This window comes from Budorcas taxicolor, chromosome 17 (assembly GCF_023091745.1).
Source record: "Budorcas taxicolor isolate Tak-1 chromosome 17, Takin1.1, whole genome shotgun sequence".
NCBI classification, from domain to species: Eukaryota; Metazoa; Chordata; class Mammalia; order Artiodactyla; family Bovidae; genus Budorcas; species Budorcas taxicolor.
In genome coordinates this window covers 48576227-48592868 of record NC_068926.1, presented here as the reverse complement: position 1 = coordinate 48592868, position 16642 = coordinate 48576227, and the positions used below count along the sequence as shown (strand labels likewise).

Genomic DNA, 16642 nt, shown 5'->3' with positions numbered 1-16642 from the left:
CCCAATCTCCTCATTCGCTGCGCACTCCCCCCCGCCGTGTCCACGTGTTTGTTTTACACATCCAAGTCTCTCTTTTTGCCCTGCAAATAGGTTCATCTGTCACATTTTTCTATATCTCACATATATGTGTTAATATACAGTATTTGTTTTCCTCTTTCTGTCTTACTTTGCTCTGTATTGACAGACTCTAGGTCCATAATTAGAGACACACAAATCAAAATTACAATGAGGTATCACCTCATACCGGTCAGAATGGCCATCATCAAAAAATCTACAAACAGTAAAGGCTGGAGAGGGTGTGGAGAAAAGGGAACCCTGTTGCACTGTTGGTGGGAATGTAAATTGATACAGCCACTATGGAGAACGGTATGGAGGTTCCTAAAAAACTCACATATGTTTTGAATACGTTTTATATTGAAGTACAGTGGATGTGCGGTTTTGTATGTTATAGGTGTGCCACATAGTGATTCACAACTTTTGAAGCTTATACTCCACTTATTTATTGTTCAGTCACTAGGTTGCTGTGTCACATTCGACTCTCTGTGACCCCATGGACTGCAGCACGCCAGGGTCCTCTGTCTTCCGCTGTCTCCTGGAGTTTACTCATTCATGTTCACTGAGTCAGTGATGCTGTCTAACCATCTCGTCCTCTGCCACCCCCTTTTGCCTTCAGTCTTTTCCAGCATTAGGTCTTTTCCAGTGAGGCAGTTCTTCCCTTCAGGTGGCCAAAGTATCAGAGCTTCAGCTTCAGCATCAGACCTTCTAATGAATATCCAGGGTTGATTTCCTTTAGGATTGACTGGTTTGATCTCCTTGCAGTCCAAGGGACTCTCAAGGGTCTTCTCCAGCACCATAATTCAAAAGCATCAATTCTTCAGTGCTCAGCCTTCTTTATGGTCCAACTCTCACATCTGTATGTGACTACTGGAAAAACCATAGCTTTGACTATATGGACCTTTATTGGGAAAGTGATCTTTCTGCTTTTTGATACGCTGCCTACGTTTGTCGTAGCTTTTCTTCCAAGGAGCAAGTGTCCTTTAACTTCATAGGTGCAGTCGCCGTCCACAATGATTTTGGAGCCCAAGAAAATAAAATATGTCATTGCTTCTGCCTTTTTTCCCATCCATTTGCCATGAACTGGATGCCATGATCTTTGTTTTTTGAATGTTGAGTTTTAAGCCAGCTTTTTCACTCTCCTCTTTCACCCTTGTCAAGAGGAGCCTTAGTTTCTCTTTACTTTCTGCCATTAGAGTGTTATTATCTGTATACATGAGGTTGTTGATATTTCTCCCAGAAATCTTGATTCCAGCTTGGGATTAATCCAACCCAGGATTTCGCATGATGTACTCTGCATTGAAGTTAAATAAACAGGGTGACAATACACAGTCTTGGCATAGTCCTTTCCCAATTTTGAACCAGTCAGTTGTTCCATACTCTGTTTATAGTTATTATAAAGAATGGGCTTTATTCCCCATGTTGTACAATATATCCTTTTAGCTTGTTTTATACGTAACAGTTTGTACCTCTTACTCCCCTAATCCTATATTGCCCCTCCCTTTTCCCCTTCCCAGTCCCACTGATAAGCACTCGCTGGGTCTCTGTACGTGTGTCTACCCATACACTTTTCCTTCTGAAGCAGTCATTTGTAATGTTATCCACCATGCTTAAGTCTGGAAAGATCAATTGTAGGGGCTTCTTATTTTTCAAGCGGTTATACTCACTCTCCTTGAGCTAAAAGTGTGTGCAGAGAACCAAACACTATCATACCATGAAACTAATCATGACTGCACATTAGCAAACACAAAATCAACCTTGATTCAAAGACCTCTTCCTGCTTAACACAAGCTTCCCTGCTCTAGGGCCATCCTTCTTGTGGGTTCAAAGCCCCCAGGTCTCCCACATACAATGAAAATTATTGCCAGATGCAGATCCATCCAGTTTGTGCCAAGAATCCAGGCTTCCATGCCAGTAACGGTGCTGATGGTCAACTGTAGCTGAAAACAAAGTCAATCAGTGGAGATAACAGTTGAAGTTTCCTTCAAAGTGTAAGGATAGCGACAGGAGGTAGCACCTACAAGGATGCTCAGTTCTACAAAGCAGAATGACTTGAACACCAGAGGGTTAGGAAACACCCTTGGGGACATGAGAGCCCCATCATTTGGGGAAAATGATCTTCTTGTTCAGAGCTTGGCAGAATTTTTCTGTAAAGGGCTAGAGAGTAAACATCTTAGATTTTACAGAGACATACACAGTGTCTCTCAAATTCTCTTTCTGTATTTTTTTTTCTTTTTAGCCTTGACTAGTGTAAAGCCATTTCCTTCTCCAGGGGTTCTTCCCAACCCAGGGATCGAACCTGATTCTCCCTCATTCCAGGCAGATGCTTTAACCTCTGAGCCATTCTTGGCTCACCAGTTCACATAAAAATACCGACCATGGGCAGAATTTGGCCCCTGGATCTTGTTGATCAGATGGTAAAATTCTAATATGCCAAGAAAATTATCAGTAAGGCTCTCATAGATGTCTCCTCTCCCTGCAAAAATGTTAATAAATTCAATTAAATTATCTTTAATTCTAAGAAGCAATACACGATTGCAGTGTCTATCTCAGCAGTGACAGTGTGTGACAATGAATCGGTAAACCGTAGACTGTCCTAGTCATTGAATCACTCTAAGCCGCCTTCTTCAGGGAAAACATGAAACTCTTCATCTGCAGTCACCTCCACACCCCCGAGTGCTAACGTGTCTGTTCTAGGCAATGTGTTCACGTGCTTGCTACATGCTGTCTTATTTTCATTTGATTATATTTTCTATGCCTCTCACTCCAAAGCCAGTAGAGAAAAGAGAGTTTCAGGAGGACATGTTGACTTTTCTCCATCTGCCAGTTGCCTCAACCCAGACATTTCACATTTGTGCTTAATAGCTGCCCTTTTAGTCAACTAGGACTTTGTTCCAAGCCCTGACAGGCCATTCATAAACATGACATTTAATCTTCACAACAACCTTAATGATTCCCCAGGTTCACAGCCGAGGAAACTGATGCTTGGGGAATTTATTTATTTATTTTAGCAAGGTTAATCAATTTTTTATTTGTCTTTAAATTTCTTTTTAAATTGGAAGATAATTGCTTTACAATGTTACATTGGTTTCTGCAATGCAATAATGTCAATTAGTTGGGTGTTAAGTCGCTTCAGTCAGGTCCAACTCTTTGCAACCTGATAGACTGTATCCCTCTAGGCTCCTCTGTCCATGGGGATTCTCCAGGCAAGAATACTGGGGTGGGTTGCCATTTCCTTCTCCAAGAAATCTTCCCAACCCAGGGATCAAACCCGCATCTCTTATGTCTTCTGCATTGGCAGGGGGTTCTTCACCCCAAACGCCCCCTGGGAAGCCCCTGGTAGCATATATGCTAATGCAACCCTCTCAATTTATCTCACCCCCTCCTTCCCTGCCCCCCAGTCTCCACAGGCCCATTCTCTACACCTGCATCTCTAGTCCTAATCGCATCTCTATTGCAAACAGGTTCATCAGTACTATTTTTCTAGATTCCATATATGTGCATTAATATACGATATTTCTTTTTTGCTTTCTGACTTACTTCACTTGGAGAATTTAAAACACAGCAAAGAAAGAGCAGAGGCAGAACCAAGGCAGTTCTGTCCCATGTGCTAGCTCCTCAGTGTCGAGCAGGAGGAGAGACCACATGTCTCAGCCCTGGAGGTCCACATTTAAACCTGGCCAGGCCACCTCGGGGCTGTGTACCCTGGACACATCACTCAACCAGCTCAGGCCTGAGTACCCCCATGCGTAAGACCAGGCAAAATAAGACCATGTGCTTCATGGGTTGGTAGTAGAGATGAATGCGTTTAGCAGTGCTTATTGTGTAGGCAATGTTTCCCACATGGGACCTTTTTTAAAATTTTTATTAAATGGTGTTTAGACTTCTAAATGACTCCCAGGCACATACGCATTGAGAGAGATTGTTTTCTTTTTTATCACTGAAATATAGTTGATTTACAGTGTTGGGTTAGTTTCTGGTGTACAGCAAAGCGATTTAATTATATATATATATACTTTTTCAGCTTCCCAGGTGGCTCAGTGGTAAAGAATCTGCCTGCCAAGCAGAAGAACATGGGTTTGACCCCCAGGTCGGGAAGACTCCCCTGGAGAAGGCAATGGCAACCCACCCCAGTATTCTTGACTGGAGAGACCCATGGGCAGAGGAGCCTGGTGGGCTGCAGTCCATGGGGTCGCACAGAGTCAAACACGACTGAGCGCTCGACTAAGCCACCACCACCACATATTCTTTCTCAATTTTTTTCCATTACGGTTTATTATAAGATATCGGATACAGTTCCCTGTCCTCTATAGTAGGACCTTGTTATTTATCCATCCTACATATACTGTTTTGCATCTGCTAATCCCAAACTCCCAGCCCATCCTTCTCCCACCACCAACTTCCCCTTCTCCAGCTTGGCAAGCACCAGGCTATTCCCTATGTCTGTGACTGTTTCTGTTTCATACATAGGTTCATTTGTGTCCTGCTTCAGATGCCACATGTAAGTGACATTATATGATACTTGTCTTTCTCCTTCTGACTGCCTTCACCTAGTGTGATACTCTCCGGGTCCATCCATGTTGCTGCAAATGCCATTATTTCATTCTTTTTATGGCTCAGTAGTATTCCACTGTATACAGATGCCACATCTTCTTTGCCCATTCATCTGTCAGTGGACATTTAAGTCACTTCCATGTCTTGGCTCTTGTGAATTGTGCTGCTATGGACACAAGGGTGCAGGTACCTTTTCAAATTATAGTTTTTTCTGGATAGATGCCCAGGAGTGGGATTGCTGGACCCTATGGCAATTCTAGTTTTAGTTTTTTGAGGACCTTCCATACTGTTGTCCATAGTGGCTGCACCAACTTAACATTCCCACCAACAGTGTAGGAGAGTTTCCTTTGAGAGAGGTTGTTTTCTACCTTCTGGAATATTTTAGATTAAACTTGCCTCATCCTCAGCCTCTCATGAGATCTGAACCCCCAGTGTCAGTATAGAAAGCCAGGCAACTGATCTTTGACCTAAAAATGCATTTTATCTTTGTCTCATTTCTGGGGTGAGTGAACGGAGGATGGATGGATAGATCAATCGACTTATCTGAGGCCACATGGTCAGCCAAGAAGCAGAACTAGGTCTGAACCTGGCCATGGCCTCTCCGTGGGGTTCTCCAGGCAAGAACACTGGAGTGGATTGCCATTTCCTTCTCCAGGGGATCTTCCTGACCCAGGGGTCAAACCCATGTCTTCTGCTTGGCAGGCAGATTCTTTATCACTGAGACACCTGGGAAGTTGAAAAATAATATATATATACATATATATAATATGTATGTATTTCAAATTATATATTATATATATATTTTTTTATATATATAATTAAATCACTTTGCTGTACACCAGAAATTAACACAACATTGTAAATTTGTACTAACCCATCTCCCATACACTTTTCCTTCTCTTCTTAAAGTGGGCTTTCCTGGTAACTCAGACAGTAAAGAGTCCACCTATAAAGCAGGACACCGGGTTTTATCCCTGGGTCAGGAAGATCCCCTGGAGAAAGGAAGCCTGGTGGGCTACAGTCCATGGGGTCGCAAAGAGTCAGACACAACTGAGCAACTAACACACACTGAGATGTAATTCACACAGTATAAAATGTACCATTTTTTTTACAGAACTATAGGGTATTGTTTATTTATTTTCTATATTTAATATTTTTTTATTTTTTGTTGAGGTGTGGTTGATATACAATATTATGTGTTTCAGATATATAGCATAGTGATTCACAACTGTTAAAGGTTGTGCTCTGTTTATAGTTATGAAATATTGGCCGTATTCCCTGTGTTGTACAGTAAATCCTTATAGTTTATTTTATACTTAACACTTTGTAGCTCTTACTCCTGTGCTCTTATACTGTCCCTCCCTCTTTTCTCTCCCCACTGGAAACAATACTTTATTCTCTGTATCTGTGAGTCTGCTTCTGTTTTGTTGTATTCCTTTGTTTGCTTCATTTTTAGATTCCCCGTATAAGTGGTAACATAAAATATTTGTCTTTGTCTGACTTAGTTCACTCAGTTGAACAATCTCTAGGTCCACCCCTGCTGCTGCAAATGGCAAAATTTCATTCTTTTTATGTCTAACATTCCATTGTGTGTGTCTGTGTGTGTTTGTATCACATCTTCTTTATCCATTCATCTGTTGACGGATACTTAGGTTGCTTCCATATCATAGCATTAGTAAAAACGCTACTATGAACATTTGAGGCACATGTATCTTTCCGAATGAATACTTTCTTTTCTTTGGATAAATACCCAGGAGTGGAATAAAATGTACCATTTTAAAGTCTTTAGTGACTGGTTCTTAGTATATTTACAAGGTTGTGGAGCCTCACCACTGTACAATTCCAGAACATTCCCATCACCCTAAAATAAAAATCATACTCTTCAAGCAGTCAGTCTGCCTTCCCACCACACCCACCCCTGCCAAGCTCCTGGCAACCATCAGTTCATCAGTTTGCTTTCCATCTCTATGGATTTGCCTATGCAAATAGGCATTTGCATAAAATAAGACATTTTATATAAATGGAATCTTGCAATAATTGTCATTTTGTGTCTGGCTCCTTTCAGTTAACATTATGTTTCAAGGTTTATCCACATAGTCCCACATATCAGCACTTCATCCCTTTTTTGCAACTGAGTAATATTCCACTGGGTTGACATGGCACATTTTCATTCTTATTTCTCTCCTTGAGAAGTCTCTGGGGAATCTGCAGTGGGCATTTCACACCCACCCCTGGGATAAGTACTCCATCCCCTGGCCATTTGGGCTTTTCTTGTCTTGGGTGCACCACGTGGCACCTGAGATCTTAGTTCCATAACCAGTGCTCCTTGCATTGGAAGCATGGAGTCTTAACCACCAGACTGCCAGGGAAGTCTGTGGACTGCTCTTTTCCATCAGTTCACACACCTTCAACTTTTTCAACCCTTCAGAAGCAATTCTGTCTTCTCAATTTATTTAAAAATTAAAACTCCAATTTGTAAAAAAAAAAAAAAAATTGCAGAAAGTGGCCAAACCAATTTACATTTATGAAGGCAAATCAAACAAAGTGCATTTTCCCTGAAGCCTTGGGCTTTTTCCAAGTTTGAAATGACAGTGATTTAAAAGTACCTTACTTGATTGATTCTTTTCAGAAACACAGAACAGTTCTCTCATTCCTGACAGAAGGGGGCGGAAGGAGGGGGGAAAAAAAAAACAATAAAAGCAGAGAACAAACATTTAATAACACGTAAAGTATCCAAGTAACAGTTCTGTCTTAATCATGTTCTGCAAGGCTCTGAAACAGTGTTGATGAGTGGGATCTGATGTGTGCTGGGGGACAGGAGGTGTACACCTACGTATTTTCAAGAGAGAGGGCTCCATTCATTGATGCTGAGCATCTCATACCTCAGGGGGCCTGGAGAAAAGGTGGCTCGCAGCCTGGCCTCCAGAGCAGCGCTATGTAGAGGATGAAGGCAGGCAGCACCTGCTCCTGGCTGGCCCTGCACAAAATGAACTCTTCCAGGTCCAGCTGGGGGTTTAGAAAACCCACAATTGTATGTGTTTAAATAGTGTGCCGGGGGAACTTCCCTGGTGGTCCAGTGGTTAAGAATCTGCCTGCCAATCAATGCAGGGGACCTGGGTTAGACCCCTGTTGGGGAAGATTCCACATGCCACGAGGCAGCTGAGCCTGTGTGCCACAACGGCTGAGCCCACACTCTAGAGTCTGTGCTCGAAAAACAGGAGAAGTCACTGCGATGAGAAACCCACTCACTGCAACTTGAGAAAGCCCGCACACAGTAAAGGTTCAGGGCAGCCAAAAATCAGTTAATTAATTAATTAAAATAAATAGTGTGTTGGGCATATTGCTGTGAATTGGCCTCAACTAGAAAAGGATTTGAGGGGAGTAGCCAGCCCCATATCTGTAACCTGCAATGTCAGTTTCATACACATACTTGTGCACACACACATATTTTTAACTCGCCAGAAAAGGTTCCCTCCTTCCCAGCACAGCATCTCTCCAAGTCTCTGGGAGGGGGCAAAGGAGTTTTACAGTGAGACCAGGATAATGTGCCCAGTCCATGCCTGGGTTCCTCACTGTCCCCTGCTTCTACCTTGTGTGTTGTTGGATTCGCTAATCCCACAGCTATGCCCGTAATTAGGAGAAAGCAGAAAGTGCAATCCAACCTGAAAGTTGTTCACTCACCGGAATCCGAGGATGGTGTGGGAGTTCTTCATTCCCCACCCCTCAAATGCACCAGGCCTACCTTGGAAAGGCAGCCAAAGGTTCTTCTTCAGTGACTCAAGCCCATACCCACTAGGTGTTTCATCTCCTCTCTTCTCTCCCAGAATTCCAGATTCACAACCTAAGGATCCCTGGAGTATAGTGCCCTCCAGACGCACAAACATTGGCTGCCTCTCATAACATCACTCCTCCGTGATTTTATGCCAACAGATTCCAAAAATCTTCTCCATAATATCAAGGACCCCTTCTCAGGTTATGATAAAGGACATATCTTACTTTCCAGGGTTACTGTAGCAAAATACACGACTGGGTGGTTAAACAACAGAGCTTTAATTTCCCACAGTTCTGGAGACCAGAAATCCAAGATAAGGGTGTCAGAAGGTCTGGTTTCTCCTGAAGCCTCTGTCATTGGCTCTCTAGGCCCATCCATGTTGCTGCCAGTAGCATCGTTTCATTCCTTTTTATGGTTGAGTAATATTCCACTGTATATTTCTATAACGTATAGGTTTTAGTACGTGTATGCGTTGTGAACTGACAGCCACAATCAAGCAGTTAACGCATCCATCGCCTCACATAGTTACCATGTATGTGTGCGTGCATGTGCGTGCACATTGAGAACTCTTTAGATCTGCTTTCTCAGGAAATTGCAAGTATTCGACACATGTTATTAGCTATGGTCACCATGCTGTACGGGTGGTCTCCAGAACATATCCATCTTATAAACGGACTCCCAGCCCCAGACCAGTCTGCTTTCTGATTTTATGAGTACGACTTTTTTTTTTTAGATGCCACATATAAGTGAGATCACACAGCGTTTGACTTCTGTGTCTGACTTTTTTCATTTAGCAAAGCGTTGTCCAGTTTCATCCATGTTATCATGAATATCAGTATTTTCTCTTTAAATTTTTTAGCTTATTTACTTTATATTAATTTTGGCCTCACTGGGTCTTTGATGCTGAACACAGGCTTTCTCTATTTGCAGTGCCCGGGCTTCTCTGGGTGCAGAGCAAGGCTCCAAGTGAGCAGCCTCAGTAGTTTGCAACACATGTGCTCAGTTGCCTCAAGGCATATGGAATCTTCCCAGACCCAGGATCAAACCTGGGTCGCCTGAATTGGCAGGTGGACTCCCAACCACTGAACCACCACGGAGGTCCACATGTTCTTTTTTGATGTTGACTAGTATTCCATTGTATACATATATATCACATTTTCTTTGTCCGTTCATCTGTAGACAGACACTCAGGTTGTTTCCATATCTTGACTACTATGAATAATACTGCCATGAACATGGGGGTGTAGATAACTCTTCAAGATGGTGATTTCTTCTTATTAGGGTATACTCAGAAGTGAGATTGCTGGATGACATGACTGTTCTATTTTTAATTTTCTGAAGACCCTCCATCCTGTTTCCCATAGTGGCTGCACCAATTTACACTCCCACCAACAGTGCATAAGGGTTTTCTTTCTTCCAGATCTTCACCAACAAGTCATCTTTTGACTTTTGGATAATATCCACCTAAACAGGTGTGAAGTAATATCTCTTTGTGGTTTTGATTTACACTGGTTAGTAATGTTAAACATCTTTTCACGTATCTGTTGGCCATTTGGATATTGTCTTTGAAGAGTTGTCTGTTCAGGTCCTTTGCCCATTTTTAAATTGGGCTATTTGGGGATTTTGTGTGTTTTTTGCTGTTGAGTTCTTTGATGGAAGAACACAGATTTGAGCCATGGAGAATATAGCTGGAGGTCTACTGTACAGAAATAGCTTACTAATTGATGAAGCCAAACAGTGCGAAAGAGAGTCAAGAGATGGAGAGACGTAGGAATTAACTGCAATTTTGTTTTGAGAACCTGGTTCTAGCAATACCTGAAGCTGAAATCTTCCCTCAGATACTTGAGTTGTACAAGGCAATAAGTCGCCTTTCTGCTTAGACTGAATTGAGTTGGATTTTTGCCACTAGTTAATGAGAAAGTCCTGTCAGACCCAATATTGTGGTTGCCTGCTTGCTTGTGCCTCCCAACCCCACCATCCGATACATCTCTGTGAATGGGGGCTTATCACTCTGGTTCACTGTGTTATAACCCTGTGGCAAGAACATGCTAGATGCACAGTAAGGGTTCATTAAATGGCTGGTGGATCTTCATGGTTATGTAGGATTTGACAGGTGGAAAGAGATGTGGATGATGTGGTCCAATAGATGTGGTCCAATCCCTTAATTTGTAGAATGAAGAAACCAAGATCCAAACAATAAGAGTATGATGAAGGCCTTATAGAAAATTAAAGCATAAAGTAGAATCTGGGATTCCAAATGCTCCATGCCCACCAAGTAACAAACATTCACCAAAGTGGTTGATCAGGAAGGGAGTCTTTTTCTTTATTTCTTTTACTTAAAAATTATTTTATATTGAAGTATCTTTGATTTACAATGTTGTTTTGGTTTAAGGTGTACAGCAAAGTGATTCAGTGTATCTATCCTTTTTAAAATTCTTTTCCATTTAGGTTATTATAGATCATAGAGCAGAGTTCCCTGTGCTCTATAGTAGGTCTTTGTTGATTGTTTTAAATATAGCAGTGTGTACATGTCCAACCCAACCTCCCAATCTATCTCTCCCTGCACCGTTTCCCTCTGATAACCATAAATTCATTCTCTATGTCTGTGAGTCTATTTCTGTTTTGTAAATAAGCTCATTTTGTATCATTTTTTTAGATTAGAAAGGAATTTTTAAATACAAGGAACTTCATCCCTGTGGCTTAACCAGATTATCCAAAGATCAATGCTTTCTTCACTCATTTGGCTTTTTTGTTATTTTTAACTTTTCATTAAGTGTTGGAGTATAGCTTTGTGATAGTTTCAGGTGGACAAAGGAACTCAGCCGTACATACACATGTATCCATTCTGCCTCAAATCCCCCTCCCATCCAGGCTGCCACATAACACTGAGCAGAGTTCCCTGTGCTATACAGTAGGTCTTTGTTGGTTATCCATTTTAAATATTGGCATTTCTATGACTGTTTATTTGTGTACCTGAAGTTGATCTTGGTTCACGAAAAATATCTAATGACCCACCAATGTTAATTTTGGTGTAACTCAGTTTAGGGATAGGAAGTCTTAGGTGAAAGATAGTGTGTGCATGTGTGTGTGTGTGTGTGTGTGTGTGTGTGTGAGAGAGAGAGAGAGAGAGAGAGAGAGAGAGAGAGAGAGAGAGAGAGAGAAACTGCAACGACCATTAGCAAACTAATCACAATTAATCCACGAGGGAGTTTGCTGCTTTAATGAAGCCATTAGCCAAAGACCATTCTCAGAAAGAAAATGTTAAGACTGAACTCTGAGCACATTACCTGTAATGAACCTGAAAATGGACTTGGGGAATTTCTGCAGTATTCTTGGCATCGGTAATAGCCAATGCGCAAGCTGCCCAAATGGCAGCTCCAGCTCCAGGAATCCCATGGACACAAGAGAAGACATGGCAGAGGGTCGATGGGCACCAGTGTCGAAGAGAGGCTGGCGCTCCCCTTTGTAACTGATGGCTCTTTCAGCTGTGCACTTGGTTAATGCAAAAGGTCACTTCTGTGTCAATTGTTTCCCTGGAGGAAGAACTGAAAATATCTCTTTCCTTGCATCTCCTGCTTCAAAGTAGAGCAGCAGTTTTGGAGAGGGATTTGGGGAGAAATTGACTCAGAGGTAAAAGGTGCCAATAGCCATCCCAAAGCCACAGACCCCTTTTCATCTTCGTTTGACCATAAGGAACAGGATTGCACAAGTGCCAACAGGGAGCGCCTACAGATTTAAGAGAGAAGGCATTTTCTTCATCACTTTGCAAATCATAAGACACGTGAGAGGTGTAACGCTAATCATTTTGCATGAAGTCAGTATGAACAGGATAAAGCAAAGCCCCCAGACCTCCGAGGGAATGGGCCACAGTGGGGCAACAGGAGAAGACTGGTGTGCTACACAAAGCAATGAGGCCAGTTGCCAAGGTGTAGCAGTGATGATGGGCATTTGGGGTAAAAATTACCTAACTCTTTGATTGCTCTTGAAGTGAATATCTGGGGCTTCCCCGCTGGCTCAGGAGTAAAGAACCTGCCTGTCAATGCAGGAGATGCAAGAGATGAGGGTTCAATTCCCAGGTGGGGAAAATCCCCTGGAGGAGGGCTTAGCAACCCACTCCAGTATTCTTGCCTGGGGAACCCAGGGACAGGGGAACCCAGGGACAGAGGAGCCTGGTGCACTCCTGCATTGGCAGGCAGGTTCTTTATTAGCTGAACCACCATGGAAGCCCAAGATCCTTCATCATAACTGTAAAGTCCCTTTTACCGTATAAGACAACAGACATACAAGTTCTGGAGATTGGAACATGGGCATCTTGGTGATTCCACCTTCCACAGTACTTTCCTGCACAAAGTAGCCAGGCAATTTCTGTTGCTTACAACTGAAACCTCACTGATGTGTACCTTTTACTTGGTCTCTGCAACAAAGAAAAAGGATGCATATTTTTTTTATTGTCATAGTTGAAAACTAGACAATCACAAATAAACTAAAAGTAAATTGTGAAACACCTAGCACCCGGTTATCTTTCTAAGGTTTGAAAGATTTTTTACTACAAATCTATCATGCGATTTTGCACCTGGATCTGATCAAACAAAAATTTAACCTGTTTGTGAGAATAGGCTACAAAGAGGACAGGCTTTATTACAATGAGACAATTCACCCAGACATAACAAGAAATGAACTAGTATACTAAAAATCCCCACGCTGTGCCTTGCAGATTCTGTTTGAACATTCATTTTTATTTTGTTTTTTAAATTTCTTTTTAATTGGAGGATAATGGCTTTACAATGTTGTGTTGGTTTCTGCCATACATCAACATGAATCAGCCATGCATGCATGCTTAGTCACTTCAGTCATGTCCAACTCTTTGCCACCCTGTGGACTGTAGCCCGCCAGGCTCCTCTGTCCACAGGATTCTCCAGGCAAGAATATTAGAGTGGGTTGCCATGCCCTGCTCCAGGGTATCTTTCTGATCCAGGGACTGAACCTGTGTCTCCTTCATTGCAGGTGGATTCTTTACCTACTGAGTCACCTGGGAAGCACCCCTCCCTCCCACCCACCTCCCATCCCGCCCCACGAGGTTGTCACAGAGTACCGGGCTGAGCCCCCTGTGTTATACAGCAACTTCCCATTAGCTATCTACTTTATATATGGTAATAAATATGTTTCAGTCATACTCTCTCAATTCATACCCCACCTGCTGCCCCTGCTGTGTCCATAAAACTGTTGAACATTCATTTTTAAATCGTTTTTAAACCACAAATTTGACTCCTCTAGAAACCTCCAAAATACACAATTTGAACTTGCCGCTCATTTTCACATATAAACACAGCACATAGGGTCCTTGACCTTAAGATGATCTTCTGTCTAGCAAGCAGGACACCTATAACCCTTTTGCCCAGGTTCCTAAGGTAACTGCGGCCATGTCTTGTCTAAATGAGAAGAGGCACACACTGTGGAAGGCTTTCCCTAGTCTCCGAGAGAACCAAATAGCTCCCTTGACCCAGGTATGTCTCGTTCTTCCGGCAGGACACTGAGATCCTGAACACCGCCATCCTCACGGGAAAGACAGTTGCCATGCCCATCAAGGTGGTCACCGTGGAGGAGAACAGTATCGTGACAGATATCTCGGAGTCCGTGGAATGCAAGTCCACAGATGAGGAGGTCATCAAAGTAAGTGATTCCAGGGAGTTTCCTGGCAGTTAAGGGTTAGGACTCAGCACTTTCATTGCCAGGGCTCGGGTTCAATCCCTGGTTGGGGAACTAAGATCCTGCAAGCCAGGTGGCGCAGACAGAAAAAAAACATGCAGCGTAAGTGATTCCATTAGTCATCTGGATTGAGCTGGTGAAAACTTCATGGGGGCATCTTGTTCACCAAGAGAAGTTAGCCTGGTGAAATAAGAGGTCTGGTGAGTTGGTTTGTGTTTACAACCTTTCTGGGCTTCACTAAACTTTCCCATTTCCATCTCTTAATTTGACATCATGCCAGCCTTGTTGCCATCAAGTGTGCTGTGGACCATAAGTCAGACCCAAGTACCTACAGTAACCAAGCGGGTGATTTGAGTGAGTGAAGTGGTAAATCAGACAAGCTCATTTCTGGAAGGGCAGCCATGGTCAACTCCTGCCAACTATAGGGGGCTTCCCTGGTGGCTCAGACCTGGGTTCAATTCCTGGATTAAGATCCCCTGGAGAAGGAAATGACAACCCACTCCAGTACTCTTGCCTGGAAAATCCCATGGATGGAGGAGCCTGGCAGGCTACAGTCCATGGAGTCACAAAGAATTATGGCCACGTATAAATGTGAGTTCAGGATTGGTATGCCTTCAAGAGACGCCTCAAATTTCATAAAAGTCATCTGTTTTTCAGTGTTGGCAACAAATAAAAAAAAACTACAATGGGCAAAAAATAAAATATAAAACACACCGGCCGCATGCGTCCAAACCATGGGGCAGGTGTTGAAACCACTGTTCCATGAAGCAAATTATGAACACTGGGTCAAATTCAGCCTATCACCTGCTTTGTGAATAAGTTTTACTGAAACATGACCACTCAAATCTATTTTTTTAATAATTTTTTGAAGAGAATATACTTTAAATCCTATAATATTTTGCAGTTCACATGATTTCATATAATCCCATAATAATCCTTTTGTCCTCTACCCCTGTCACCCCTGCCCCCACTGGTAACCACTGGCTTGTTCTCTGTCTGCAAGTCTGCCTATTTGTTGTTTTACTTACTAATCTGTTGTTTTTTTTAGATTTCACATATAAGTGATATCATACAGTATTTGTCTTTCTCTGTCTGCTGTATTGCACTTAGCATAAGGTCCTCCAAGTCCATCCACATTGACGCAAATGGCAAAATTTCATTCTTTCAAATCTGTCTCTATATTGTCTGTGGCTGCTTTTGAGTAAGTTTCCATGGAGACTATGTTGTCTGCTGGTCTAAGATAGTTACCATTAAAAAAAAAAATCTTTTTTAATTTTTTAAATAAAAATAAAAGTTACCATTTTGTCCTGCCAAGAGAAAGTTTTCCTCGAGAATCCCTGCCTTAGACACTATCTTTTTTTAAATTGTATTGGAGTACAGTTGATTTACAATGTTGTCTTAGTTTCAGGTATACAGCAAAGTGATTTGGTTACACCTATACATATATCTTCGGAGAAGGCAATGGCCCCCCACTCCAGTACTCTTGCCTGGAAAATCCCATGGGCAGAGGAGCCTGGTGGGCTGCAGTCCATGGGGTTTCGAAGAGTCGGGCACGACTGAGCGGCTTCCCTTTCACTGTTCACTTTCATGCATTGGAGAAGGCCATGGCAACCCACTCCAGGGTTCTTGCCTGGAGAGTCCCAGGGACGGCGGAGCCTGGTGGGCGGCCGTCCGTGGGGTCGCACAGAGTCGGACGCGACTGCAGCGACTCGGCAGCGGCAGCATGCATGTATCTATTTGTTTTCCGGATTCTTTCCCCATATAGGTCATTATAGAGTATTGAGTAGAGTTCCCTGTGCTAGACAGCAGGTCTTTGTTAGTTATCTGTTGTATATATAGCACCCCAGTGGTCATTGCAGCACTGTTTACAATAGCCAGGACATGGAAGCACAGTCCTAAAAGTCCATCAACCAATGAATGGATAAAGAAGATGTGGTACGTATAGAATAGGATATTACTCGGCCGTATGAAAAGAATGAAATAACGCCATTCGATGGACCTAGAGATAGTCACACCAAGTGAAGTAAGTCATACAAAAAAAAACACAAATATCATATGACATCACTTACATATGGAATCTGAAGAAAGATACAAAGGAACTTATCTGCAAATCACAGATGTAGAAATCAAGCTTATGGTTATGAGGAGGTAAGTGGGGGGGATCAATTGAGACTGTCTTGAGGCAAGGACCCTACTTTCTGATCTTTCCTACCAACATTTACCATGATCACGCACCTGCAATGCTTGCTCAAAGAATAAGACAGTGAGGGTTTTTTGAAGCCAGAAATTAAGCATTCGGTCTTTCTGTGTATTTTTTGAAATCAGTAGAAACATATCCAGAAAAAAAAAAAACCATACATATCCAAGAGAAAGCATCCAGATAATGTTTCCCTCTTCACCCGAACCGACCACCCCCCCCCCCCCCGACCCGCCGCCGCCCCCGCCCCCGGCCCTGGCCCCGCCCCCGGGCCCAAATCAAGTCTGACAAGTAGCAATCAGTCTTCTCTCTGGAGTTAAAAACAACATGTCTGCATGGAAGAGAACCTTACAGGCCAT

The 16642-nt window shown here is 42.7% G+C and overlaps 1 protein-coding gene across 1 annotated transcript in view; it reads left to right on the top strand.

Moving 5' to 3' along the window:
- The window catches only part of TMEM132C (transmembrane protein 132C), a 450381-nt gene that overhangs the window by 400426 nt on the left and 33313 nt on the right, over nucleotides 1-16642 (top strand). The window contains exon 5 of the mRNA XM_052654878.1: nucleotides 13907-14050. Coding sequence (XP_052510838.1) covers nucleotides 13907-14050 — 144 coding nt within the window. The remainder of the gene's footprint in view (nucleotides 1-13906; nucleotides 14051-16642) is intronic.